Source organism: Podarcis melisellensis (assembly GCF_964234715.1).
Source record: "Podarcis melisellensis genome assembly, chromosome: 5".
Classification (NCBI taxonomy): Eukaryota; Metazoa; Chordata; class Lepidosauria; order Squamata; family Lacertidae; genus Podarcis; species Podarcis melisellensis.
The window spans coordinates 29,433,482-29,461,381 of NC_138537.1; the positions used below are offsets into that span (position 1 = coordinate 29,433,482).

The 27,900-nt window shown below is 41.8% G+C and overlaps 1 protein-coding gene across 5 annotated transcripts in view; it reads right to left on the reverse strand.

The window, feature by feature from the left end:
- Nucleotides 1-4,211: 4,211 nt before the first annotated feature.
- NYAP2 (neuronal tyrosine-phosphorylated phosphoinositide-3-kinase adaptor 2) overlaps nt 4,212-27,900 on the reverse strand; it is a 143,188-nt gene continuing 119,499 nt past the window's right edge. For 3 of the 5 annotated variants that reach the window (XM_081910387.1, XM_081910388.1, XM_081910386.1), the window contains 3 exons: nt 26,939-27,042; nt 9,741-9,842; nt 4,212-5,078 (listed from right to left, as the gene is read on the reverse strand). In XM_081910387.1, the coding sequence (XP_081766513.1) occupies nt 4,851-5,078; nt 9,741-9,842; nt 26,939-27,042 (434 nt within the window). In that variant the 3' untranslated portion in view covers nt 4,212-4,850. The remainder of the gene's footprint in view (nt 5,079-9,740; nt 9,843-26,938; nt 27,043-27,900) is intronic. The other 2 variants (XM_081910390.1, XM_081910389.1) reach the window with 1 other exon arrangement.

Genomic DNA, 27,900 nt, shown 5'->3' on the forward strand with positions numbered 1-27,900 from the left:
ACACATTTTTAGTGCAAGAATTAACAAGACCTGTGACCTTACTGTGCTTTCTTGAAATCACAGTGCACTTGACACAAATTGCTACACTAGAATGTTGAACTTTAGAAATTTAAAGCAAAGTTAAGTGCATACCAAACATTTTCGTATATACAGTCAGTATAAGTGTGTGGGTATATATGTGTGACCTGGATGTTAGAGATTGCATATTTAAACACAGCTTTTTATGAGCTCCCCATGCTAATCCTCGTCATTCTCCCTGTACAGAAATAGGAGAGAATCAAGAAAATGCTTAAATAGGATTTGGTAGTAGTGGAGGCATGCTATTTCTTTGTGAGCAGCACCATCTCCTTATATCAGTGACACCCACTTTCGTGTTTTCAGGAACGATGTGTGATTTTGGAGAGTGAAGGCTTTATCCCCCAACCATTTGTGTTTTTCCAACGTTTTCCTGTCAAACGCTTCAAGGGATTTTTGGAGCATTGAACAGGAATGCCTACAAAGTCCAAATGGGTAACATGTGCCTGCCCAATAGAGGAATTTTTTTTTTTAATGCTCTGGAAAGTGTGCGATAGCACTTGCTTTGATACAACATCATCTAATCACCCTGTAATCAAATCTGAATGACTGCTCATTAAATACCCAATGTTGTCTAATCTCCCTGTAAACAAATCAAGATGAATCTTCCATAAACAGGTCATTAGGGAGCAACCCCAGAATAAGGCAGTGTCCTATGTTGCTAAGCATGCCCCAAAATCTTCAGATAATTTCTTTCCCTCACCCCCACCAAAAAGCAGCAGAAAATCTGCCTGTGTTTTTATGGGGGGGGTAACATTTTATGAACCTTAAGGGTGGGGAAGGAAGAGGTCTTGACAAAGCTCTACTATATATATATATAATCACAGATGTCCTAAGGCAAGCTACTCCTATGTATGAAACTGCATGCTGAGTCAATATAACTTCAGTATGACAACACCACACACAGGTCAGTTTACCATGAGTTAGAGGACCTGGCTGGTGAGATATTTTTACAAATAGCTGTGGATACGATCACTTTACATTATATTTGTGTGATTAGACATTTTAGGGCTGAAGAGAGGTTTAAAAACTAGTCTAAGACTTGCATGGTGGTATACAGGAATGTCCAATGGTGCTTATTTGTGTTGCTAAGTGCAGCATTCATTAAAATGGCACATTGTTTCCGGAACGGCACATGGGGATGCAGTGCCTTTCTCAGACTGACTTCAACAAGCCAAGTAACTGATCCCTGCAAACTGGAATTTGGATTTTCCTGAGCCAAATGCATGTTACATATGCTGACATCAAGCTTCCATTGGGAGCTCAATGACTTTCAAGTCATTCCCCTAACTTCACCCACGTGAACCTCCAAAACCATTTCCCATTCATCTATTTCCCTTGTGGCCACTCATGCTTTTATGGCTAAGGAGAAGGAGCACTCTCTCTCCACCCAATGCCCCCACCTGATGTTGACGGCACAGTAGCAAATCAGGAACATTTGAAACACACCTTTTTCAGCACTCCTGATACATATTAGGGACACTGGGGAAAGCACATTTCCCAGCATCCCTCATGCTCATCTCCTCATTTCTGCATAAAGTATGCATAAAGATCCCCAACAAGAGGAAAATTCCTCCCTTGTGCCACCAGAACTTAAACAGCCTCAAGATAAGCAAATGGGAAAGGATTTCTGGAGACCTCCTTGCCTTTCACCCATCACTGGAGCAAATGGAAAGGTGGGTGTCGCATAGGATTAAAGCTGGAGACACTTGCATTTGTGGAGGGAGGAGGTGGAAACAAGTAGGTGAGTCAGAGGGTCTTTTTGGCAAGTTGTGGAAGGGCTGTGGCTCAGTGGTAGAGTATGAGTTTTGCATGCAGAAGGTCCCAGGTGTTGGCACCTCCAGGTAGAGCTGAAAATGTCCCCCATCTGAAACCCTGGAGAACTGCTGCCAATTAATGTGGACAGCACTGGTCCAGATGGATCAGTGGTCTGACTCGTTGTAAGGCAGATCCCTATGTTTCTAACCAAGTGAGGTGCTCGATGGGTGGGCTAATGGATAGAAGGAAGGATTAGTGAACTGGAGACAAGTTCTTCTCCAACTGCAATTCAAATATAAATCAGAAAGAATTCAAGAGTCATAGTGCTTGCTGTGCCTTGGAGGTGAGAGTTATAGGCCCTTCAGGAGTCTCGATCCCCGTCCAAGGAATTTCAAAGCTAAATGCCATCTCTGTGCTGAAGGAGAAGCAGGATGACTCTTAGGAGGACAAATTCTTGGACCACTCCTGGTTATCTTAAGAAGCGAAGTCCTGTACACTTCAAAAGAAGTGACAATTTTGCAGTATTTCCAAGTATCTATTTCAACATTTTCTTTGCTAAGAATGTAACGGTACTTTCTTTTGCATATAACATTTTCTTTTAACAAATTAAGGATTGCTTCCAACATGCCTGTACTTTGTTTTCTGACTTGTGGCACGTGAGCAGGTGTAAACTAGCAAATGAATCACATACCCATTTTTGCTGCTGCATATGCAGAGTGGCAATATGCATGTGTGTGTGTGTGTGTGTGTGTGTGTGTATGTCCTTATGTTGTGGATAAAACATAAATAATGATGCTTGAGTAACTACTATATACACTTATAGACCCCCACACTACTTCTTCTTTTAAATCTGATACAGAAATTGTCAATTTGGACATCAAAATATACATTAGTTATAAAATATTTAAAAACTTTATTTTTTTTATTTGTCTGGAAAGAAACTACTATTGGTAAAGTAATAATCAATTTTATCAATATAGATTACAAAATAACCTACTAAAATTTTGTTTCATTTTTGGTCTTATTGATCAGCAGTTGCACTTGTGGCACTGCTGTCAATATCATTTTAAAAGAAAAAAGAAAAAGCCAATATGACAATAAATTCTAATGACACATTTTTTTCCCTTCTTCTCAGAGAATATAATATTCTTAAAATGATTGTTAAAAGAGGAACCCTTTCATGCTGCCAAACTTTTAGAAGCATCGATAAAAATTTAAATATATAAAATATATGTGATCACATCAACTCTACGGCAATATGGATTTTTAAAAATCTTATCCTACACAGTGCCTTCTAGAAGATACTTTAATGCACAGATCTCACCCTCATGTACAGCATATAAACCATCTCTTTCTCCTGCTAAAACCAAGAGGTCATAATTCTTTGGTCATGACATTATAGTCTAGTAAGATGGGTGTGATGTCACAGAGGACTATGACCCAATTACAGGATCAACCAGGAATACGACAATGGTTACTTGAGAGAAATGTGCTCTACAGACCCAATCCAAAGGGTCAGACTTTCCAAGATGAAGTCAACCTTTCTCATTGACTTTAGTGAGATTTCACACTAACTCATTCTATAATGGGACACAAAATACAATATATTAGAAAAGTAACGTGAACATTGTGAACGGATTTTCTTTTTTTTTGTTACCTTTACTTTCAGGGACCCAAGACAAATGAGGATGGGAATTAGAGCTGCATTATCACCATTTCAACCTGCTAAATGAATAGAGGATAACTGAATCATGTGATGTATACAATTCCTTAATCACAGTGAACCCTGGTCTCCACAAATCATCTGAATAGAAGAAGGAAGAGTTCTCAGTTGAAGATAACCTTTCTGCAGCAAAGCTAACTCACATTTCTAGCTAAACTGCTTGATCCATTTTGCTCAAGACGTTCACCCTGATCCAGACGGTTGATCCATGTGAAGTAGTCTATTTCTTTGTGCAGCTCCTCCTTGCATTATTGTTTACTCAAAGTTATGTGGTCAAGGCTTAACCCCTGCCCACCATATCAACATGCAATATTCCTGCATCTGCTATACAAACATCTCACTAAGCTGAGTTGTTAGCTCTGACAACCTATCTGGAGGGAGGGGGTTCGTGTACAGGGCTGATTTTAGACACCCTCTCCCTACCACCAGTTCCCTCTAATGGACTGAATGCTGTTTGACAGGAAAAATCCTTGCACAGCTTCTGCACAGACAGGTCTTTGGATCAGGGCCCTATGGTATAAGCCATTAGACAGTCTCCAGCCACGTTAGCGAGGCTGATGCAGGAGGTTGCAAAGCAGTCGCGCTTGGTAAATTGCAGTCGTTTCTAATACGTTAATACAATTTTACAATAGCAAATATACTTTTTTTTTTAAAAAAAAATGACACATTGTTAACATAATTCCGACATCTGAATGAATACTGTTTTACCTGCCTTGCTTGCAGTTCCATCCACCTTCCTGCCAAACGGTATACAGAAAATGAAATCAAGTGAGTTCTTTTAAAATTATTATTTAATTTCACTTCTACATCCCTAGCACCGGTTTGTTGCTGTTAAATAAAAAATGTACAACCACATGCTTATGTCAAGATAGAGAATGTAGGCTTATGAGATAATTTTAAATTGGTTTTTTTTAGAAAGAACAAAAACGAACCCCAAAACATAAAGGTAACACATAGAAAACAGTTAGAACAGTTTATGAGTAAAATTCTTCATACATGTTTGCATTATATTTTAAATAGTGTATTGTCTCAGTTTTTTTTAAAGAGATTGGCAAAATATTTACATCTTTCTATTTTTTTTCTGGATCCCAAAGAATCCTCAAAAATGTGCATGCCTTCATTTAGTGGGAGACATAGATTTTTCTTTTGATTGACAGGTGGGTACCGCTTTAGCAAGCTTTATCCCTAGGTAGTTCTTCACCTGAAAATTAAGTCCCAGCCACCACCTTACTAGGAAGATAGGCTGACAGTGCATGTTTTAGCAATGTGCGGAAGATAGCCCCTCATGCTCCTATCATATTGCAGTGTCCCAGAAAACGGTTTGTTGCTTGGAATACGGAGGGGGACTGTACTTCTTGGACCCTGTGTTCTTCTTCCAACTCGGCAAGATAGGCATGCTGTCCTGTTTGCAAAGTCCTTTCTCGGATTTCTGCCGTGCCTTGATTTCTTTGCACAGGCAACGTTTTTTCTCAATCATTTCCAGCATTGTATGGTCTCCGTGCAACCACTGCATACATGTCACCTATTAAAAAAGGCACAAGAGTTTAACTGCAGGCAAAGTGGTAGTGCTGGTTCTCAGAAAGCATTTTCAAAATACTTACGGCAATCACTGGAGAAGAAAGAAAGAAAACCAGAAACTACGCGATCAGAAACCTTTAGCTTTCATCCCCAAGACCAACAAATGGGCACAAGTTCTGTGTTAGATATACATAAGAAATTTTGGGCTGATAGCTAGAACGGTAAAGGACCATAGCTAGACAGTTCAGTACCTACTTAGCATGCAGAATGTCCCATGTTCAAAACCCAGGCATCTCCCAGTAGCACTGGAAATGCCCCCTGCCTGAAACAGTGGAAAGCCACTAGCCGCCAGTGTAGACAATACTGAGACAGATGGACACACTTCCTATGTTCCTTTACACAACAGTTCTTGAATGGAACCATGTAAGGCTGCAGATGGTGGTAGGGTTTTCTTGTTTGAACTTTTCTCATTGGAAGGAAAAATCCTATCACAAGGGAAAACTAACATGCCAAAGAGAAGGGTAAGGTCTTCTTTTTTATTATTTATTTTAAAAGCCCCTAAATTCTTCTTTGTGTTTTCTTTCTTTGCACATCCGCTGAGTTTTAAAATGAGAGAATTCAATCATGCAGTTTCCGCACTTGTTGACTCAAGTGATACAGGAAATTTTGTGCATGTAATGAACCATTTTCTTTAGACCAAAGAAAAGATTGTGAGTGAAGTTCTGTATGCAGAAGCCATCTTCGTCATTCTTCGACTTAACTAAACACACATGAGAGGCAGTGGGAACGAGTGTGTTAGATTCATCTCCATTGTTATTCCAGTCACCCTCCTTAAGTTAAGTGAAGTGGGGAGCCTTCTGTGCTTGTGGAGAAACCCTTACATGTTTTGCAACTCTGAAAAATCAGGATTCACATAGTGGCACATTTCCTGGAAAAGGTAGGGATCAAGGCAGTGTTATTTTTCTAGAAAAAGAGGTGCCAGAACTCACCATGAACACCTCCCTTGTTCTCTTATAATGGCAATGGCGCCCACCTGACAGGTATTGGAACTGAGTTCTGGCAAGTTCTGGCTGGAAAAAAGTCCTGGATCAAGGTCATATCACATCACTGTGTGTTGTTCTCTAAACATGCTGGGGAGTGTGGCCAATGAGAGTGGAAGAAGACTCTCTTCAGAGTTTCCCACTGGCTGCACTTCCAAGTGATAATCAATATGGTAAGCAACAATTATCCCCCCATAATTTTGGAGAAATATCTCCTCCTGCCTCCCCTCAGTTTTGCAGGGGAGAATATTTTCTGGAAACAGGAGAAGCTGATCTAGACCTAGCCTATGTTCTGTCCCCTAGACTTCTCTTCTCATTCAAAGAGCCCATGTGCCAGAGCAGCAACTTTCTTCTCTCAAGGAGAAAAAATGCTGAAGCTCAGCCTTCTGCTCGTCTTTTCCCTCAGAGTCTCTCTCCCCACTGGTCTTCCCCCATTCAGTACTGATCTTCTAGAGTTTTGCCCTGGAGCAATGCTTTGTTTCCATTTGTATGGCAAATTTCCCTTTATTTTTATGACTTTATTTTTATGACTTCCAGCATGTGTGAGTGTGAGTGTGTGTGTGAGAGAGATAGAGAGTGTGTGTACATGTGTGTTCAGCATGTAAAAATCCTCCCAGCGATGTGTTCCCATATGAGAAGATCACAATTAGCCATCTGACAGCTTCTTCAAATGTTTAAGTACAGGGCAAAATTCAGTTGGGTGCCAAATCACAGCAAAAGAAAATTATAGATGCCCACCAAAGAGTAAAGATGATTCTGAAGGGCTCACTAAAGGTAACATAATATTGTTCAGGTACCAGATGGTCACCTTGGCAACCATGCTTATTCCCCCTCAGTTCTGTAGTCAACGATGACTGAGGGCACATTCAGGTGCCATGAAACTGATCATTGGGTGGCCCTGCAAGGTGAGCACATTAACTGCACCATCCCTCCATCATTATCATCACCCTCCATGGGTTGGTGGGTAGCTATATGCCCATAGTCAGAACCCTAGAAAATCAGGGTCAAAAAATGTGTGGGGATCCTTTATTAGTGCAGGAGACTCCAGCTTCACACAGTTGCCCCCAAATTCATGGAGGGCACTGAGACGGCTGATGAGGTAAAGCAGAGGCAGTGCACATATCACTTTAACCCCCTCTCCCAGCGCATGACTACAGTGTTACAGCATTGCAGTGATGGAAGAGGGCTCAGGGTGCCCCTGCATCTGCCTTGAGATTTCGGTAAACAGTGGTTTTGGTAAACAGAAACCACAAAAATGGCCATAGCTTCCATAGCATTAAGACTGTTCTCATGATGTGTGAAAGCTGGGGAATTGAGGTAGGGATGTAGGAGGGAGCTGTTTTAAATTGATTTACACAGGCAATTCCAACCAGTGGCGTGTGGTCATTGGACTGGGGGGCTAGGCTAGTCCCTTAAATATTTCTGGTAAATTAGAGTATTAAAGTATTAAAGCCCAGCGCCTCCTTCCCAAAGCCCGGGAAGCTTCTGTCCAGCTTAGGGAGGGAGGATTGATGTTCTACAAGAGCCCTCCCACCACCTTTCTAAAGCCTGCCTAGATTTGGGAAGGAGGCAGCAGGGCTCCAGCATCCTGTCAGAGGCCTGGTGCCTCCTTTCCAAAGTCTGGGAATTTTCTGCTTGGCTTAGGGAGGTAGGTGTGATGCTCACGCACATGACATCAGGACGTCAGGATGTTCCCTGCACCACCACCACCCACAACCATGCTCACAATCTGGTGCCTCTGGCCCTAACTGTTCCCCTACGGAAAATTTCACCACACGCCACTGGTTCCAACCTCATCATTCTTTGCACACATTGAACCAGCCTTGCATTGAGCACCCAGTTATATCTGAGTATAACATACTCAGCTGCAATGTCAATCAGTCAGAAGATGAGGAATACAAGAAGCCTGTGTTTGTTCTTACTATTGGGTAGTAACATTGCATTCTGAAGAAGGGTTACACAATTCAATCATTAACTCAAGAAGAAATAGGAATGCCGTTAATGCTTGGAAGACAAAAAAAATTAATATTTCTCTGAATTAGTACGAGCTTTTAAAAATGTCAGGCACTGCAATGTCGACTAATTAAAGGCTTTTTAAATCAATTAATTTTATTGCCTCTGAGCAAATTAACTGACTCGTTCATCAATTAAAGTATCGCATAGTATGTAAGAACTGACAAACCTTTGTATGACTAAATAATAAATATATTTTGTCTGTTAAATGAAAACTAGATAAAATGCATTTCCTCAATCAAGAGATGTGCTAAGCTTGTCTACCACAATGCTATCAATGCTCAGCATCCTTTCAGAGGGCACATCTCAAATGTAATTTCATCTTTTTAATCTGCAATTAATCAAATTAGGTCCACTGATTAGCTGATTAAATTGTTCATTCCTACTCAGACATTTATGGCTAGTTAGTTTCAATAAAATGTGACTCTCAATGGAGGCAATAATATCAGCATTTCAATATGCAGATCTTCTTTTAGTGCCTCTCAGCACTGAAAGCACCAAACACTCACCACAAGAAACAAACGGTGTCAACACTGTACACAAAGTCAATAAGTCAATACACAAAACACGAGTGAAAAAAAATATGGAAACACCTATAAGAAAACACCTTTTTTCTGCAAACGAAAAAGTGACCAAAAATATAGAGAGATTATGGAGGTGGAAAAAATGATATTAATAAAAATAAAAGAAGAAGACAAAAGCCTTATCATTATATGAATGTGATTCTGCTTCAGCAGCTGATTCTCTTTTGTAATAATAAACTTATTACATGCACCATGCCTAATTGAACAAAAAGTGCATTTGCACAAGTCCCACTGAAATAAATGGAAGCATTTGCTGTGTTTCACTGCAGTTCTTGTTCAATGGAAGCTTGAGAAGGGGAACTTCCAGTTAGAGTGTACCTAAATATGAATCAATCTATTATGTTATAGTATAGCATTAGCTATCTTCAGAACTTCCCGCACCACATTCTTCAAGCTTGCAAGGGGAAGGAAAAGGCTGTGGGTTCGAGTGTTCTAGCCCCCTTCTCCTCACTGTCACTCTCATCACCTCCAAAAGTTGTAGGGGATGACCAGAATGATGATGGTCGAGGTGGAGCTAGCTGACTTGACCCCTCAGCCTTACCTCGTGTGATTCCAGGACACAGTGCTGGAACTCCTAAAGATGGGTAGGAGCATGTTCCCCTCTCATTCCCCCACCCCCAGCTCCACAGCACTTTAATTCTGCTTCACCTTGTGTATGGGCAAGATACTGCTGTTTCCCCCCAGCTGAAGAGCTATTCTCAAGTAAATAAATAAACAAACAAATGCATTGCTGTTCACAGCAGAAACGGGGCAGATTATCTTCCATTTTCTCTCTCTCCATGTAGAACTTTTAAAAACCAATGCTGAGCCATTGTGCTGCAAAAACCCTTCCAACTGCAGCTCCCTGGGACAAGGTGGTTGACACCATAGCGCAAAAAAAAAAAAAATCCTTCTTAGTTTTCCTCAGAAGAAAAGCCTTTCCCACCTCTTTGTGCATATGGCAGCATTTGAAGCTCTGGTCACTGAGACATGCCCACACTTCAGTAGGTGTTTCCATACTTTCCCCCAGTATTGCATTATCACACTTACTTTACTGTAATTGTTTACGCTACTAGGCTGTGGAAGTGGTTGTTCTCTCCTGGTTCTGGTGGGTTTCTTCCCTCTCCTACTGGGTGTGCAGTGGGGTTGATTCTACATTTAGAGTAGGTATGGGGGAGAACCAAATAAAATGATATCGGTGTGATCATGGAACTCATTACGTATCAAAGCAAAGTTCTTTTCCACAATTGCTGCACAGGAACAAAATGGACAAACCAATGTGAGATGAAAGGATGCACAGAAGCGATGGCTGAATTTAATTAAAATGCAGTCGTTTCGAAATGGCCAGTGTGTCCAAAAATAAAGGAACCCATAAGGTAGTTTCCTGAAAAGTGCAATGCTTTTCACTTTTTGTAGAGCTGTCATCAGGCAAACAAAAAAAGGAGAGGCTTGTTGAAGGAATCACTTACCGTTTGCTGTAAAGAGGGAAAAAGTGAGGGCACTACTTGCCAACTCTGACTGAACAATTCAGGCACAGAATTCTTTAAATTCCTGGATTCAGTATGTCTGGTGAATGCATTTTTCTATTATATTGATGAGATAAGCAAATTCTGGTACAAATCTATTATCTATACAAATATGGGATGTCTCAGCTATTTACCTGCAGATTTTTGAAGCATGTTAGATTATGAACCCTGGGTTCTAATAATAGAATCATAGCATCATAGATTGTAGAATTGGAAGGGACCCGAAGGGCCCTCTAGTGCAACCCCCTGCAATGCCAGAATCTCGACTAAAATATCCATGACAGATGGCCATCTAACCTCTGCTTTAAAACCTCAAAGGAAGGAGAGTCCACCACCACCTTCCAAGGGAGTCAGTTCCGCTGCTGAACAGCTCACCATCAGAAAGTTCTTTCTGAAGTTTAGTCGGAATCTCCTTTCTTGTAACTTGAAGTTATTGGTTTGGGCTCTACCCTCCAGAGCAGGAGAAAACATGTTTGCTTTATCCTCTATGTGACAGCCCTTTAGATATTTGAAGGTGGCTGTCAGTCTCTTCTTTTCCAGGCTAAATATGCCCAACTCCCTCAACCGTTCCTCATAAGGCTTAAGTAGTAGTTTTCAGACCCTTGATCATCTTGGTGAAACTCCTCTGTACACATACCCGCTTGTCCATCTTAAACTGAATATCCTTAAATATCCTTCTTAAATTGTGGCAGACAGAAATACACACAGTACTCCAGATGTGGTCTGACCAAGGTAGAATAGATCAAGACTATGACTTTCCTCATTTGAGACAGTATTCTTCTGTTGATAGAGCCTAGAATAGCATTAGCCTCCCCCCCCACTCTTTTTGTTGCTGTTGCTTCACACTGTTGGCTCATATTCAGTTTGTGGTCTACTAAGACCCCTAAATCATTTTCACATAGTTGAACAACAGTGTGCCTAGGACAGAACCCTGCGACATCTGCTTGTCACTTCTTTCAAGCTGATGAGAAACGATTAGTGAGCACTCTGGGTTTGGTCAATTAACCAGCTACAGATCCAACTAACAGTTACCTTGTACAACCCACATTTTATAGCTTCTCCACAAAAATATGAAGCTTTACTGAAATCAAGATACACTACATCCACAGCATTCCCCTGATCCACCAAGCTTGTAACTGTATCAGAAAAAGAAATGAGATTCGTCTGGCATGACTTGTTATTGAGAAACCGATGCTGGGTCTTTGTAATCACACTAGAACATTATCTGTTCTAGAACCTTTCCACAGGATCTCCATCCCTTGAGTAGGGCTAGAAAATAGGCTGTAGAAGGGAAGAGTCACAGTACAATTATTATTAAGAAGCACACGCGAGATGTCAAAATACTGAAGTCATTTGAATGACACAGGGACAGATTGTTTTATGTCTGAGGCCTAAAGGCTTAATTCATCACTGTTCTGTCATCTGGGAATGTTTAGGCTTATTAAATTGATGCATCCCACATCTGAAAAGGATGCAGGATTAAGCAAAAAGGAAAGATTCTCCCCACTCCTCAGGTGACAAATCCTTAACATCGAAGTGAGTCACAGAGCAGCAGGCAGCATGACTCAAGGTAAGTCACTGCCAGTAAATTCAGTTCCCTCCTGCACAATGAAGTAAATGGGAGTAGTTTCATCTTCTGTCAGAACAACATAAGAGGAGATAATTCTTGGCATTTGGAGTTCCACAAGTTATGCTGTGAAGGGACTCATGGAACAGGGGAGGACCAGACAAAGGATCAGGGAAGTTATCTTCACAGGTCAGCTGTATTTTCCAACATGGAACTAATGTTCTGTTGGCATTGTGCTTATTTCTTGTGCTAAAAAGAACAGCAGTGGAAATAGATTTACATTCATTTTTTTTTATTAAAACAGGCAGTCATTGGGAAGAGTCAACATGCATTCAGCAGGCTGCCCTGCGGCAATATGCCCTCAACCCATTGAGAGCCTTTGGGTGGGATGTGATGGTGGCTGCAGGACAAGCACACACAACCCTGCTCTTCTCCCCCAAGCAATTATCAGTGCTTTGTTGTGACCACCTGAGCAGGGCAGGATTCTGAAGCACTTTGTAAACTTGAGCACACACAGTAGTCCAAGCACTGTCCAGTGCAGAATTTCCTACCCTAGTGACTGTGTCCTTCAACACTTAAGGCTTGAGTAAAATTTCTTCTAAGTCACTAGAATGAATCTCATTAACCCTAGAGAGATTTGGATCAGACTGAACTCCCAAGAACCTCTGGTGGAACATATCCTCAACTCATTTTGTTGTTGTTGGTTTCCAGAATCCGTACTTCTAAGCTACTTCCTCCCTAACCCCATAAGCTACAGGCTACAACTGAGTTTCTGAAGATGAAGAAGAAAAAATTAACCTGCAGAAGGAAGGTCTTGCACAAAAGAAGGATTTTGAGTTTGGCAATCAAAAATTATTATTTTAGAACAACCACCCACCACCGCAAATGTGTTGTCCTTCCAGAAAGAAGGTACACGAGGCTGCCGTAATTTATTGTTCAGTTAGAGCAATCCAGCTGGACCAAGTCCCCAAAGATAAATAATAAAATTAACACTAATTGAATGGAAGTTATTACCCTTAAAAAGTAAATATGCCTTATGTTAGCACAGACAGTTCCTAATAGAGGCTGTAATCCAGTAAAGCACTTATGTGCCCAATGTAAAGTCTGGTGTTACTGATCATCTGTATGTCCAGTAAGAACAGGACTGAGGCTGGCCAAGATTTCATCTGGAGCCTCTTTGTGGCAGGTGTCCAGTGTGGGGAATAGGATGTTAAAGTGGGGCTGTGGAGTGGTACTCAGAGCCAAACATCACTATGGAAACATATTATGAGCTGGAGGGCAACAGCTAGTTTCCATGTATTATTTACCTAACCAGGGACTGTGAAAATGATCGTGTTGAGAACTGTGATAGATTCCATCACCTTAAATGCATTTTTACTCAGTGAATATGATCAACAATCTTAGCACAATCCACCCAATTTCCCCCCCTTTTTTTAATGACAAGCATGCTAAAATGAAGACGGAAACATTGACTTTGAGATGATGAGATTTTTGACACCTAGTACATCTGGGATTCTTTTCATTGAGACTTTGGGCTACTCACTGCTGCCATGCTTTCGATTTGGGTGGGGTTACAGTGGGACATGGTTACAGACATAGATAAAATTATTAAGAGTTGGGGATCCTAGACCAACTTGGCCCCATATGCACCACAATCTCTAATTACCCCAGTTGCAAGAAGAAGAAAAGAGGCACATATCATAATCTAACAGAATGAAGGAAATCCAAAGAGGCCAAGGTAAATATTACAAACCACACGCCTTTGTACATTAAGCCAAATTTAACAATGTGTGATTTGCCAACATCAGCCCTATGAAACAGAAAATATCTCAGGATGAACTTCAATTTAGCAATGATCAGGGTTAGAAATGTTTCATTTGTTTACCATTTTGATTTTAACAAGAATGCCTAACCCTAACAAGTCTAACTCCATACTATTAATACTATTTAATGCCCATTCTTATTGGCTGCAAGAAGTCACACCATGATATAGCTTATTGAGTCTGCTTTTAATTATCTGAAACACATATCAGTGCCTATAGCCCATGGTAACTAGCATGTAATTATGAACCTTGCAAAAGAAATGAATATAAAACTAAGAATATAACTACAAGGCTGCGGCCTTCATTATTTGTTAGAAGAGAACTTAAGAGTAACAACCCTTGCTGCTTAACTAAACAACCCAAACTAGTTGAGCAAAGACCGAAATACCCAGGTGTGGGAATGGTGTTTAGGCTTCCCTCTATGGTGCCTAAGGCTAGGAGAAGGAAATGATGGCTAAATGCAACACCCTGTGGAGAAGCCCTATGCTTTATGAATTCGCCTCTTTTATCTGAGTTTTCCATCTCTGTCCATGTATGGGCAATGATGTAATGGGACAGCTAGTGATAGACTGAGATTCCCCCAGTGAGGGACTAACATTGAGGCACCCCTAATGTTTCTATAAATGGGACGCGGGTGGTGCTATGGGTTAAACCATAGAGCCTAGGACTTGCCGATCAGAAGGTCGGTGGTTTGAATCCCCGTGACAGGGTGAGCTCCCGTTGCTCGGTCCCAGCTCCTGCCAACCTAGCAGTTTGAAAGCACGTCAAAGTGCAAGTAGATAAATAGGTACTGCTCTGGCGGGAAGGTAAACAGCATTTCCGTGCATTGCTCTGGTTCGCCAGAAGCGGCTTAGTCATGCTGGCCACATGACCCGGAAGCTGTACGCAGGCTCCCTCGGCCAATAAAGCGAGATGAGCATTGGAACTCAGAGTCGGTCACGACTGGACCTAATGGTCAGGGGTCCCCTTTACCTCCTTTAATGTTTCTATGCCAATTCTCTACAGATGGTACAGCTTTCCCACCCTTCAGTCTAATACCACAGCACTGATACCTGTTTTTCTGCTGTTTTGCCTTGTCCCCTTTAAGGATCCCTGGCTTGTTTGCCATTGGGAAGCCACTTTCTTGAACCCAAGCAGTTGCTCTCCACTCCCTGAACATAAACATGGGATCATAAGCAGAGCCCTGGATTGAACCAATAGTAGATATAGTCTAATATCCTGTTCTCACAGTGGCCAACCAGAGGCCTGTGAGAAGCCCACAAGCAGGAGCCAAGCACAAGAGCACTTCCTTCTCCTGCTTTTTCCAGCAAAAGTTGGTGGCCATCACTGCCTCTGGAGTGAGAGAATACCATATTTCAAATATGTGCTGTGCGAAGAAATAATTCCTTGGTTCGTCCTGAATTTCCCAACCTTCAAATGCACTGGATATCCATGAGTTCTGGTATAACAGAGGGAGAAATATATATATATTTTTAATCTACCTTTTTCATGCCATGCATAATAATGATACGCTGAGACCTTTGCTCTTAAGAGGGAATCATTCCAGCTGTCCACCCTACAACTGAACCAAGAATCCCCACACAGGCTGCTAAAACAAATGAGCCCACCCTATCCCAAGGGGCCACGCTTGAAAGTAAAAGAAAAGTAACCACTGTTTTAAAATTCTCATTTAAAATACATGAAGTTTTTATTTTCATTGTTTAACAAGACAAAATGAAGGTTATAAGTTATCAAAAGTGAGTGCTGGCATCCATACTTCATCATAACTTGCAGACATATAATGTTTGTGAGGAAGTCAAACATTTCAGAGACAGACTATGAAGAGACACACATACATATACAGATATATAAACAAACTATACATACATACATGGGTGAATAAATATACATATTTATGGGCATACAGTATACAGACAAGATACTATACAGTTGCAGTAAGTGCAATATACTGTATAAGGCTATACAAACATTTGAGGGGGAATCTGATGAAATTGTGGTCACCATGGCAACAAGGCTAGAGCGGTCTGTGATGTAACAAAAGAGATGGTGATAAAGAAAACGGTACTTTTGTTCACAGTGTCCTGTGTGGTGTCTCCCTCTCTCACACACACAGTTTAAACAGAAAACGCATGGGTGAAACCCAGCAAATTCACATATCAGAAAGGCAAAAAAGCAGTGTTTGTGGATAAAAGAGAAATGTGTGCTGGATGAAAGAAGTGGCATTCTATTTATAGCACATTATAAATAGGCTCTCTATTTTTCTTTCACAAGGGAATGGCGAAACTACAGGCAGTCTGCCATGCTGCCATAAACTTTTGCTTCATGCCACTTTTAATCATTGTTTTATTTATTTTTTCCCCCATTTATGAGTAAATACCCTATAAAATTGTTGCCCTGAGTCAAACATAAATGTACACCAAAGGAGAAAAGAAAGGCACAAGGATTTCAACAGTAGGTGCAGAAGAGCCACAGGAAAGCAACTGAGCAATCCTGTGTGGGCCACATTTATTTTCTGAACTTGATTAAAATGATAATTTCTGCTCCAGGTCTTAGAAAGCAAATTTCCTCCCCCCCTCCCCCATTATATGAAAAGGTGAGTCTCTTATGAAGGACTCTTACACAATAAAGTTACAACCAACCTATAGATACACATAGGCTGACAAGTAATATTAATATCTTATTACCATAAGCTTCATTTTATTCAACTGTCATGTAGTCCCTCGTAAGTTCACTGTGATGTTTGAATGGTATCACATGAAAGGCAGTTATAAAAAGCGAATGAAGCACTTACGTTTTATTTCTTTTTATTTGCTAAGTAGACAAAAACAAAACACGGTTCAAAAGCCGTAATAAATTCAGGAAGCATTCCTATGCACAAGAAACTAGCACCAAGCAGGCCAATGTAAGTTAAGCCAGTGTAAAGTTACACTAGTTGAAATGAGAAAGCCTCTCTGGAATATCTTCTTCCACTGAGCAGGGGCTGGGGACTTAACACTGCTTGAGCCAGGAATCAGCTGCCTGAGCTGGAGATCTGCTGCATCCTAAACTAATCACCCTGGAGAACCCTGTCATGGGACAGGCCCTGTAGACCAATGAAGCCATAAGGATAAAATGCTTGTCTACCAATAACCACATTTGGTTAGTCGCTGTACAACTGCCTCACAGATGCCGCTGTGCTGTTGTGACTGTGAGGTCTTTTTGGTGGAAATAATATATTTTATTGCACACATTTACATCTGCATAAATTTTTATAGTATACTAGTATAAAAACTAACACCCTGATCCTAAACACATCTACTTAAAGAACTGTTTTACTTTCATTTAATAGCAGGTACTTCCGAGGAAGTGAGCTTGGAACTGCAGTTTTCAGCTGCACTCCTCCAAGCTCTTACCTGCATCACATGTTCAAGAGCTACCTATGGCTACAATCCTCTACATGCTTACATGGGAATAAGCCTCACTTAACCCTGTAGAACTTCCTTCTGAATAGACACATCTAGGATTGCTTGGGAAATGACTGTGGATGAGAGACTTAACAGACATCTTTGTGCATCCTTATCCCTATTTGTTTTGCCTTTGTTCTGTTGCAGTCTACAGATCTGCCCTACTGTAACTTAGCCTCAACCTTTCATTATCAAATTGCCTTTCTGGATTCTGGCTCCTATCCTCTTGCTTTTGATTCCTGATCCATGATTTGGCTCTAGTTCTCTATTTTCCATCACCTCCATCTTTCAACCTTTCTTCATTCCTGAATACATACTGTACCTAATCTAAGCTCAAGTACGGCACCCTCAGATCTTTTGGATTGATTTGCTTGAGCTTTTTCTCAGATTATAAGCCTGGCCATCATTGGTTTATAGGAGACCCTGGAAGAGTTCTTAACATTTCTCCAATGAGGACCACTTATTCCCTTGGTCTGATGCCTGCCTTTCCTTCCATGAATTTCCCATTCTTATTACAGCACTCTTATACTACTTCAACAGCCATGGCCTTCCCTAAGGAATTCTAGGAACTGTAGTTGCTTGATGGTGATTAATCCACACAACCACAATTCCCTGCACCCTTAACAAACTACAGTAACCAGGATTCTCTGTGACTGTTCAAAATGGCATAAGAATGATTTAAATGTTTGATGTGGACTGAAACATGACACCAGGTATCTAAACAATACTCATGGAAGGTTCAATTTCCCTGTTAGCTTTCTATATTAACAGGGAAGTCAGCAATTCCATATGCAGCTCAGGACTTTGCAATATGATGTTGCAATGTTGCATGGTCAGGTGTCAGTGACCCAACTTATGGGTAATACCAAGCTTATATAACACTAATCCTGAAAGATCTTCATTGGCTCCCAGTACAATTCTGAGCACAATTCAAAGTGTTGGTGCTCACCTGTAATGTCCAAAATGGCCTTGGTCCTGAAGGAGGGTCTCCACCCCCATTGTCCAGCCCAGACAATGAGATCCAGTGCCAAGGGCCTTCTGGCGGTTCCCTCACTGCGAGAAGCGAGGTTACAGCGAACCAGGCAGAGGGCCTTATTGGTAGTGGCGCCTGCCCTGTGGAATGTCCTCCCAGCAGATGTCAAGGCAATAAGCAACTATTTTATTTTTAAAAGACAACTGAAGGCGGCCCTGTTTAGGGAAGTTTTTAATGTTTGATGCTGTATTGTTTTTAATTTTCGGTTGGAAGCCGCCCATAGTGGCTGGGGAAACCCAGCCAGATGGGCAGGGTATAAATAAATTATTGTTGTTGTTGTTATTATTATTATTATTATTATTATTATTATTATTATTATTATTTGGCAGGGTGCGCTCCCGCTGCTCGGTCCCAGTGCCTGCCAACCTAGCAGTTCGAAAGCACCCCCGGGTGCAAGTAGATAAATAGGGACCGCTTACTAGCGGGAAGGTAAATGGCGTTCCGTGTGTGGCTCTGGCTCGCCAGAGTAGCTTCGTCACGCTGGCCACGTGACCCGGAAGTGTCTGCGGACAGCGCTGCCCTCTAGAGTGAGATGAACGCACAACCCTAGAGTCTGTCAAGACTGGCCCGTACGGGCAGGGGTACCTTTACCTTTCCCATTATTATTATTATTATTATTATTATTATTATTATTATTATTATCCAATGGTAGTTTTGCACTAGTGGAAAGCACTTCCACCCATGAAGGGTTGGTTAGAAGGTTTTTGCTAATCCTCCTCTATCCACTTCAGTCCCCACCCCATACCTCCTGAAAACTTCTCCTAAGTGTTGGGGAACCCACTCTAGCAGTATGCAATGTGGTACAGAGGGCTGCAATAGGAAAAAGAGTGACTGGTGGAAAATGGATGAGCTGCCTTGCATGGGCATAAGCAAAACCACCATTAAATCACCTTTAAAATGTGGGTTCCAGTGTACAGTCTAAGGGCACATGAGGCCACCACCTTGCTGAAGCTAAGCAGGTCTTGGTTCAGTTAGTCCCTGGATGGGTGACCATCCAGTGCAATGCTTTGGATTCCATGCTTGGATATTAAAAAGTAAGCATGCAAGAAAAGTGAGGTGATGCCCTGCCTGTGAAAACTCTGGCAATGTAGTTTGTATGAGATGCTACTCGTGCGTTGTGAGAGCAGCTGATTCATAAGAGGGAAAACACTGAAATACCCTGGATGCAACAGTTTGCCTACAAAAATGCACAGTATCAATCCCAATACCAATAATGGTGCTGGATTCAAGTTATGGATCACTGAATGTTAATAAATGAAAAATCTGTCAATGCAGTATGTGAAGGAAATGGGAGGACGGATGAAGGCTGATGAAATCTGTGCTGACATGCTTAACCTTATGAGAAATGTGTTTTGTTTTAGTCCAGTTGTCATCTGACTAGATAAACCCGAATGAAACATGCTGCCTACAGTAAATGAGTAAAATAGTTGTCACTGTGTTTCACCAGTTCATTTTCAGAAAATTTAGAAATTCTAGGCTCCATCAGACCACATGATTGTTCCTTTGTATGGTGGATAAAACTTTCGTCCTTTACAAAAACTAAACACTATAAAACAAAGTAGGTCAATACCTCCCTCTTGTGGGCACCGAAAAAAGAGAAACACAAATCTCAGTTAATAACCACCTACACATCAAACAGTACAAAAACAATTGTACACAACATATTTCAAGTCCAAATAAGTTTGTGTGTATGTTAAAGTTTGAACATCAAAACCAATGGGGTTTGGGGAACATTTTGTACATCTTTCAAAGATGAGGCTAAATTTTAGAGGTAGATTTTGCTAGGCTAGGTTCCATCAATTAAGCAGTTCTTAATCTTTGAAAAGAGGAACGTGGGTCTGCAGAAGCAGACAAACACCGGCTCCCTCGGCCTTTAAAGCGAGATGAGTGCCGCAACCCCAGAATCGTTCACAACTAGACTTAATTGGAAGGGGTCCCTTTACCTTTACTTAAGTTTTGAAAGGTTTTTACGCGAGGCAAATAACAACTTTAAGACTGCAGAGTCACAAACTGTCTATATCATCTATGTATCTTTTCTATGTTCTTGTCCATTAAAGACATCAAACTTCACACATTTAACCCTTACCTTCCATACAGAACCAACATTGGTTCCTCCATCTCTTTTATTTTTTGTCCAGCTGCTGTCCTGTGTCACATTTTCTACCCCGGGATCCACTAACCCTGCTGTAGAGCTTTTCTCTTGCAGAACACTCCTGCAACACCTGGCTATAATGACCACCCAAAAGACCCCTCTTCCTCCCCCCCCCACTTTCCTGGAGTAGCAAAGGGAGACTAAGGATCTTTCAGAATTGTGGCAACTCATAGATTAAGGGGAATAGTGATGAGCCATGCAGTGGGCTGTATCTAATGTTCTCTGCCTGCTAGCACAAGAACTCTTGCACTAGCAGACAGGTGAGTTTTAATGCTGCACAACGGGAGAGTCCAATGCAACAGTTGTCCTAGTGGAAACTGGTTGTGCAACTGGTTGTGTAATCTATTTTGCAACAGAGTTAACAGCAACCTGCTTAACTCTGTTGTCTTGTGTGACAATATTCCACTGATGAAAAGCAATTTGCTAGTAGAACAAGTATACCTCTAAATGATTTCAACTTAGCAATGCATTGGATACAACCTCATATTTGAAAATAAAAATAAAAATTAGGGCTTGGGGTGGGAGTTGTGAAATGCATACTCAGAAGCACAGTTCATTTTAAGGAAACAACATAGCAGTAGCTTTGATTCAACTCATTTCCTTCCAGCTTCCTCCACCAACAGGACAACTATTACTTTTTATGATGCTTCCGTACTTTCCCTTTGCTGGAATTGCTTTCACTTTATCTAATATTGATGTTGTTCAGTGAATCACCTGACAGTCTTTCTGAGCTGTTCTGATTGCACTAGCAAATATATCAATGGCAGTCAGTCAATAGCAGGGAAAATGGAACTTCCCTCCATTTCCCTTTCATAAAAATAAAACAAGATATTCACTTAAATAATAGTGTGGATTCCAGCTCCATCTAGTGGCTGTTACAGTGCACAGTGCAATGGAAGAGTATAAACATGCAAGCAATTTCATTTCCCAAGTAAAAGCTGGAAATTATGGATAGACAAAGAACAAAACTGCAATGGACAGATTTCATATTCACAAACGTAATCTTGACTTTGATGCTGTCAAGGGGAAGCAACATGTAGTTGGTTTGCTGCGCTCATTCTAAAGCATTACCAGAATGCACCAGCTTAATTTTAAGACTCTGAGAAGCAAAGAACAAATTTCATAAGCTGACTATTCTCACAGTCAATACAAGGCCAGCTTTTTTTGGACCCCTCCCTAGAGATCTTCTTAAAGTTAAAACCTATTACTAGGGAAGAGGGGAAAATTTGATTCACTTCACATGCAAAGTCAGATTTATCAAATTTGCCATTTCTGAAACAACACGAGAGTTGAAGAACAGCAATCCTTCAAAATTCGCAGTTATCTGAATTTTGCAATGCAGTTGTCCAACCAAACAATTTGAAATGTGCATAAAAATGAACATATTACTTAAAACAATGCACAAGTGCATTATATTAAGAGAAATTGCTTGCAAAAATGTGTGCATTAGTTAAAACTGCACACAAAAATACAGTGGTACCTCGAGTTACAAACGCCTCAGGTTAGAAATGCTTCAGGTTACAAACTCCGCTAACTACCTGGAAGAGTTACCTTGAGTTGAGAACTTTGCTCCAGGATGAGAATGGAAATCGTGTGCCAGCGGCGCAGCGGCAGCAAGAGGCCCCATTAGCGAAAGCACACTTCTAGTTAAGAACAGTTTCGGGTTAAGAACAGACCTCCGGAACAAATTAAGTTTGTAACTAGAGGTACCACTGTATGTTTATCAGGAGAAATTTGCACTAAAATACTGAAAATTTCCCATGAGGGTTTTATAGCAGAAAAACCTGCAAATTGTGGAGAGCTGATTTTAAGATTGGAAAAATGAGAAACTGAGAAAACCAGAATGGACAGATCCTCCTACTCCCTAGCTGCTACTTATACATGTTCTTTCAGACCTACAAATGGAACTATGAAGGACTGGTGCAGGAAAGTAGCAATAGTTAGTGAGGCAGGGTGGGAAGGATTGGCGTATCTTAGCTGGGGAGGGGGAGGCAATGGGGAAGATGGCACGGGTTGGGTGCAGTGGCTGTCAATCTGACACTCCGTGCCACCTTGCCCAGGCTACCAGAACCACCCGACTCCATCCTGCTCCACCAACCACTGATGGGAATAAATCAGACAACTTTGTGAAAATAAGAAAAGAAAGAAAGAAAGAAAGAAAGAAAGAAAGAAAGAAAGAAAGAAAGAAAGAAAGAAAGAAAGAAAGAAAGAAAGAAGAGTTTGGCTTTGATATCCCACTTTATCACTACCCTAAGGAGTCTCAAAGCGGCTAACAATCTCCTTTCCCTTCCCCACAACAAACACTCTGTGAGGTGAGTGAGGCTGAGAGACTTCACAGAAGTTTGACTAGTCCAAGGTCACTCAGCTGCTGCGTGTGGAGGAGCGGGGAAGCGAACCCAGTTCACCAGATTATGAGTCCGCCGCTCTTAACCACTACACCACACTGGCTCTCACCAGCACTTCACCAGAGAGGTGTAGTGGTTAAGAGCAGTAGATCTGGGGAACCAGGCTCGCTTCCCCACTCCTCCACATGCAGCTGCTGGGTGACCTTGGGCCAGTCACACTTCTTTGAAGTCTCTCAGCCCCACTCACCTCACAGAGTGTTTGTTGTGGGGGAGGAAGGGAACGGAGAATGTTAGCCGCTTTGAGACTCCTCCGGGTAGTGATAAAGTGGGATATCAAATCCAAACTCCTCCTTCTCCTTCTCCTCCTCCTCCTCTTCTTCTTCTCACAGCTAAAAAGAAGAAGTGAGATTTGCTGCCTCAAGTGCCCAAAGGACTTGATGAACCTTGACTTAAGGCGATGTACCATTTGTTGGTCTGCTAAAAAAATTGCAACTCTGTGGGGTTGCTTGTGGGTTGAATCTGTCTCAAGATCCTTGTTGCTAGGGATTATTATACCCCCACACTATGGTTCAACGCCCTGTGCCTGAACTCTGCATGGGGGGGGGGAGTCCCATTCATTTTGACGAGAGTTTCCCCCATGTGCCCCCTGTGCCCTCCCCAAAATTTCCCTGGAGGGTTGGGGGAACACCTAGAACAGATTTAGAGGGTATTGGGTAGGAGGAGGGGCATGTTCCATTGCACAAGCAGAAATCCTTGAGCTAATGGAACATGTTAGTTGGATAATGCCCAAGCATTTAGTCAACACACAGAGCTGGTCTTTAGAGGTTAAAGGTAAAGGTACCCCTGACCATTAGGTCCAGTCGTGACCGACTCTGGGGTTGTGTGTTCATCTCACTCTATAGGCAGAGGGAGCCGGCATTTGTCTGCAGACAGCTTCCAGGTCATGTGGCCAGCATGACTAAGCCGCTTCTGGTGAACCAGAGCAGCACACGGAAACGCCATTTACCTTCCTGCCAGAGAGGTACCTATTTATCTACTTGCACTTTGAGGTGCTTTTGAACTGCTAGGTGTGCAGGAGCAGGGTCCGAGCAATGGGAGCTCACCCTGTCATGGGGATTCAAACTGCCGACCTTCTGATCAGCAGGTCCTAGGCTCTGTGGTTTAACCCACAGCGCCACCCATGTCCCATTCTTTAGAGATTAGGCTAGTGCATATCTCCCACTTACATGAAGGCATGCACATGGGGCCCTATAGTCACTATTCCTAAAAGTTAAATGGCATCTGCACAGAGAAAACTGAATTGCCCCACCAATCCATAGGCATTATGCACAGCACCAGGGTCCACTGCTCTGTAATCTTACCAAGTGGCCTGGAAATTCACAAGTACAAACAAACAGTAGGATACTACCAAACGGCTAGAGCTTTGTGTTCCTTTGACTCCCTTCCATCCGGATAAGATTTTGCTAGAATCCAGCCAGAATGTGGCATTTCTTTAGAGTTCCTGCAACATTCTAGTTTCACGAAAGCAAAACAGAAGAGACGCGGGGAAGGATTCAAATATTGCCTTCATACTTTGGGTCTGAGAAAAGACGCTAATAACACTTAAGTGAAGTCCCTGTTCCTCCAGTTCCTCAATCCTAAACATGCTGCATGTTTTGGATTGCTGCGTAAGTAATTTTATATTTTAAATCTTGCACTTACGTAAAACACTACTTGATAGGATCTCGACATTCATCTAATAAAGCTAAATATTCATGTCTTCTTATCTTTCTTCAGGTTATATACATAAAATGATTATTCTACTGACTTCTCTGCTGCCTCTGCAGTTGTGAAATCTTTGTAATATATTGTAAGTAGTAATATTTAAACTGGGTAGTTTTAAAACACGATTTATCTATCTCTTGATCTACCTACCTACTTACCTACCTACCTACCTACTTTCTCAACATTGCATCCTATTCTCTAATGTGACTATGGCTTGGTGTAAACATGCAGCAAAATAGGTAGCAGAATGCTAAGGTGGTATCATTAGTGCTGAGCTGAAAGTTCAATGGGATGAACTTTCAGCTCAGCGTAAAAAAAAAATAAGGCTTTGTTTTGTTAAACATATTCACTGCCAGTTTCATAATTGTGGTGAAGAGGCACTTCTCCTTGTAATTGATGCTATGCTGTTTAGACTCCCTCTCCATTTCACAACGCCAATCCCCTGAATCTCCCCTATTTTCCCTCTTGCAGAACTATAAGGGACTCTTCCATTTCATAGTATAGGTGGGGAATACCACATTTGAATCCCTCCCCCTTGATAAAACCAAAACCTCCTTGCAAAGAGAAAACTAGTACACTGGCATGGAAAGTTCCAAGCCATCCCTTTGCCTAATGCACTAGCTTTCACAATGGAACATTCAAAACAAAAAAAAATTCCTTCCAGTAGCACCTTAAAGACCAACTAAGTTAGTTCTTGGTATGAGCTTTCGTGTGCATGCACACTTCTTCAGATACCGTGTATCTGAAGAAGTGTGCATGCACACGAAAGCTCATACCAAGAACTAACTTAGTTGGTCTTTAAGGTGCTACTGGAAGGAATTTTTTTTGTTTTGACTATGGCAGACCAACACGGCTACCTATCTGTAAATGGAACATTCAAATGTGAGAAGCAGTGCTGATCACTCAGACATCTCAGCACCTGAGCACCTTTTACTGCTGGATATGTAAGATAAGTTTCCAGGGTGGGGCTATGTAGATAGGCTTAAGGAGAGAAAACCCTAACCCAGAAAAAGAGGTATCCTTTACTTACTCTAACAGTTAGAGCCCAACTGAATTGACTTATTTGTGTAGAAGGTTCATTTTGGAGACAATATTGTAGTGAGGGCAAAACCTGCACCAACGCAACAGAGAGGATTACTAAACAGCTAGGGGGGGGGGGACTGGGAAATCCAAGAACCTAAGTGTCAGCTGCACAAACTGATGTGATTCCCAACATGTTTTGAGAAAGGAAGATAAAAACAGCTTTGGACAACTTTTCTCTTCCAGTTCACCTAAAGTCTGCTTTGGAACCATCAATATTTGTGCAGCTGTTTGAAATGTTCTTATTCTTGGGAGCCAAACATGCCCCGACCTCCTAGGCCTGTGTGATTGTGGTGGCTCAGGGTCTTGGAGGGATCTTAAGCAGGATACCCTCAGCAGACCCATCTCCTCCTCTGTTCCTACTGCCCATTCAGTCACCATTTCCCCAGGGCCCAGCCACCCAAAGGGAGAGTGCATAGCAAGCAAAGGATGCAAATTTATCTCTTTCTCCTGGTCCAGCAAACAGGCAGTAAAAACCAGGAGAAGGAGCAGTGGGACCAGGAGGCTTCTGAAATTAGCAGTGGGCCTCCAACAGTAGTGTGGGCCTTAGCCAGTGCCCAATAATACCTAGCGGACAGGAAAACCCATTAGTGAGGTGGTTTGCAGAGAGCACATTGCACCCCTTTCATTCACAGTATATGGGACTTCCTTCCATGTATACCAGGCTTCCTCAACCTCGGCCCTCCAGATGTTTTTGGCCTACAACTCCCATGATCCCTAGCTAGCAGGACCAGTGGTCTTGATGGGAATTGTAGTCTCAAAACATCTGGAGGGCCGAGGTTGAGGAAGCCTGATGCTCATTGCAATGTTTTTGCCAGTTTATAAAAATGCAAGATATTACTTTATAGTCCCACTACTATTATATAGAAGCAAGAGCTGATGAAAAATGAGCTGCCACATGCAGAAAACAAAATATTTTGCAGCTTCGCTAAAATGTATGTATATATATATGTATAGACAGACAGATAGATCTATATGACTGCTAATCATGCACCAAGCTCAAAACAGATGCACGTATAATTACAATACAAGAAGTCAAAGTTCAAATGGTATATACAAAGTCAGTGAGAAATAAAGTAAAAAAAAGTTTTACGTGAAATATTTAAAAGAAATATATGTTATAAACAGCATCAATTAAATTGATAAATTGTTGATAAAAAAATATACCACAGGATCATTTTTCCCCTCAAAAAAAAAAAAGTGCGCACAGCATTCAGCTAATATATAGGGTATGAAAGGTCAGCACATTTATATTACAGAATGAAGAGAAGACAAACAGAGATTTAAAATGAATTAACAGCAAAGAAAGTCTTGACATGATACTGGAGAGGGTAGAATTTCTTTGCTTATAAAAGAGAGAGAGAGAGACACGCACATGTACAGGCATACAAACAGAAATCAAACCAAATACACAGAAGAACAATTTACAGCAACAGATGACAGACACACAGAGAGGTGAGAAAATTTGGCATGTTGCATCACAGGAAGTCATTCGCGATTGGCTAACGATGGTACCTGGCTCGGTTGCAGATCGCTGGCTTGCCTGAGAGGAGTAACGGAGGGAGGAGGCACACCTGACGTGGATGCAGATCGTCCTAACCTGCAGCTTGCTTTCGGCTCTGGAAAGGAAAGGAAACAGGTCAGAGATCAAGTTCTGGAGTCCCTTGTCCAAATCCAGACAGCCATGGAAAAGCATAGTTGTAAAAGACAGTGGTTTATGATGTTCTCATTTCTCTTTTGCTCTCTGGCAGCATGGTCTAGCTTGCTGCCCTCCAACAGTTCCCAACTTGTTTTTGAGATTTGCCTCAAAGAAGCCCTTAATTCTCCACCACAAGGGCTTATGGAACAGAACCCGCTGTCAACAAAACACAGCTCAAACATGTGCTTAGCAGGGAGTGGATTTGATCTCCCTCAGGTGACTCTGGAAATAGGGATCATGTGCAGGGAGCACACTGACATCGAGATGCTCAGGATGCCATGCCGAGACAAGGTGGCACCAGCATCACAATAAAAGCTCCCCCCCCCCTCTCTTGTCAGCCTTCTTTGGTGTGGCATCCCACCTGGCTGCTCTAGGTTGAGAATCAGCTTCAGCTGGCTGCTTCTTTGGAGCACTGAGTAGTCCCCCCTCCCGCCCCCCAGATTTCCCGATTGGCCATGTGGTTCCCTCTTTTTCCACACAGTCCATCTCTGGGTGTGATGTGGCAGATTGGCTTTCGTCATGGCTGGCAGGAAGTACAAGCAGGAAATCGCAAGTAAGCTGAATGATTGGCCAGCAGTTGAGGACCTTGTGAGGTGCCACCAGAACACCTCTTTGCTGTCTGGCTTGAGCTGGTCCTGGGGTCCATTGGTCATACCCCACTGAACACCACCATTGGTCATACCCGACTGAACACTCCTCCTCTTCTCCTCTTCAGGAGTAGGCATTGAAGATCTGGGCCAAGCCAATCAAATGAGCACGTTATATCATTGTAAAGTGA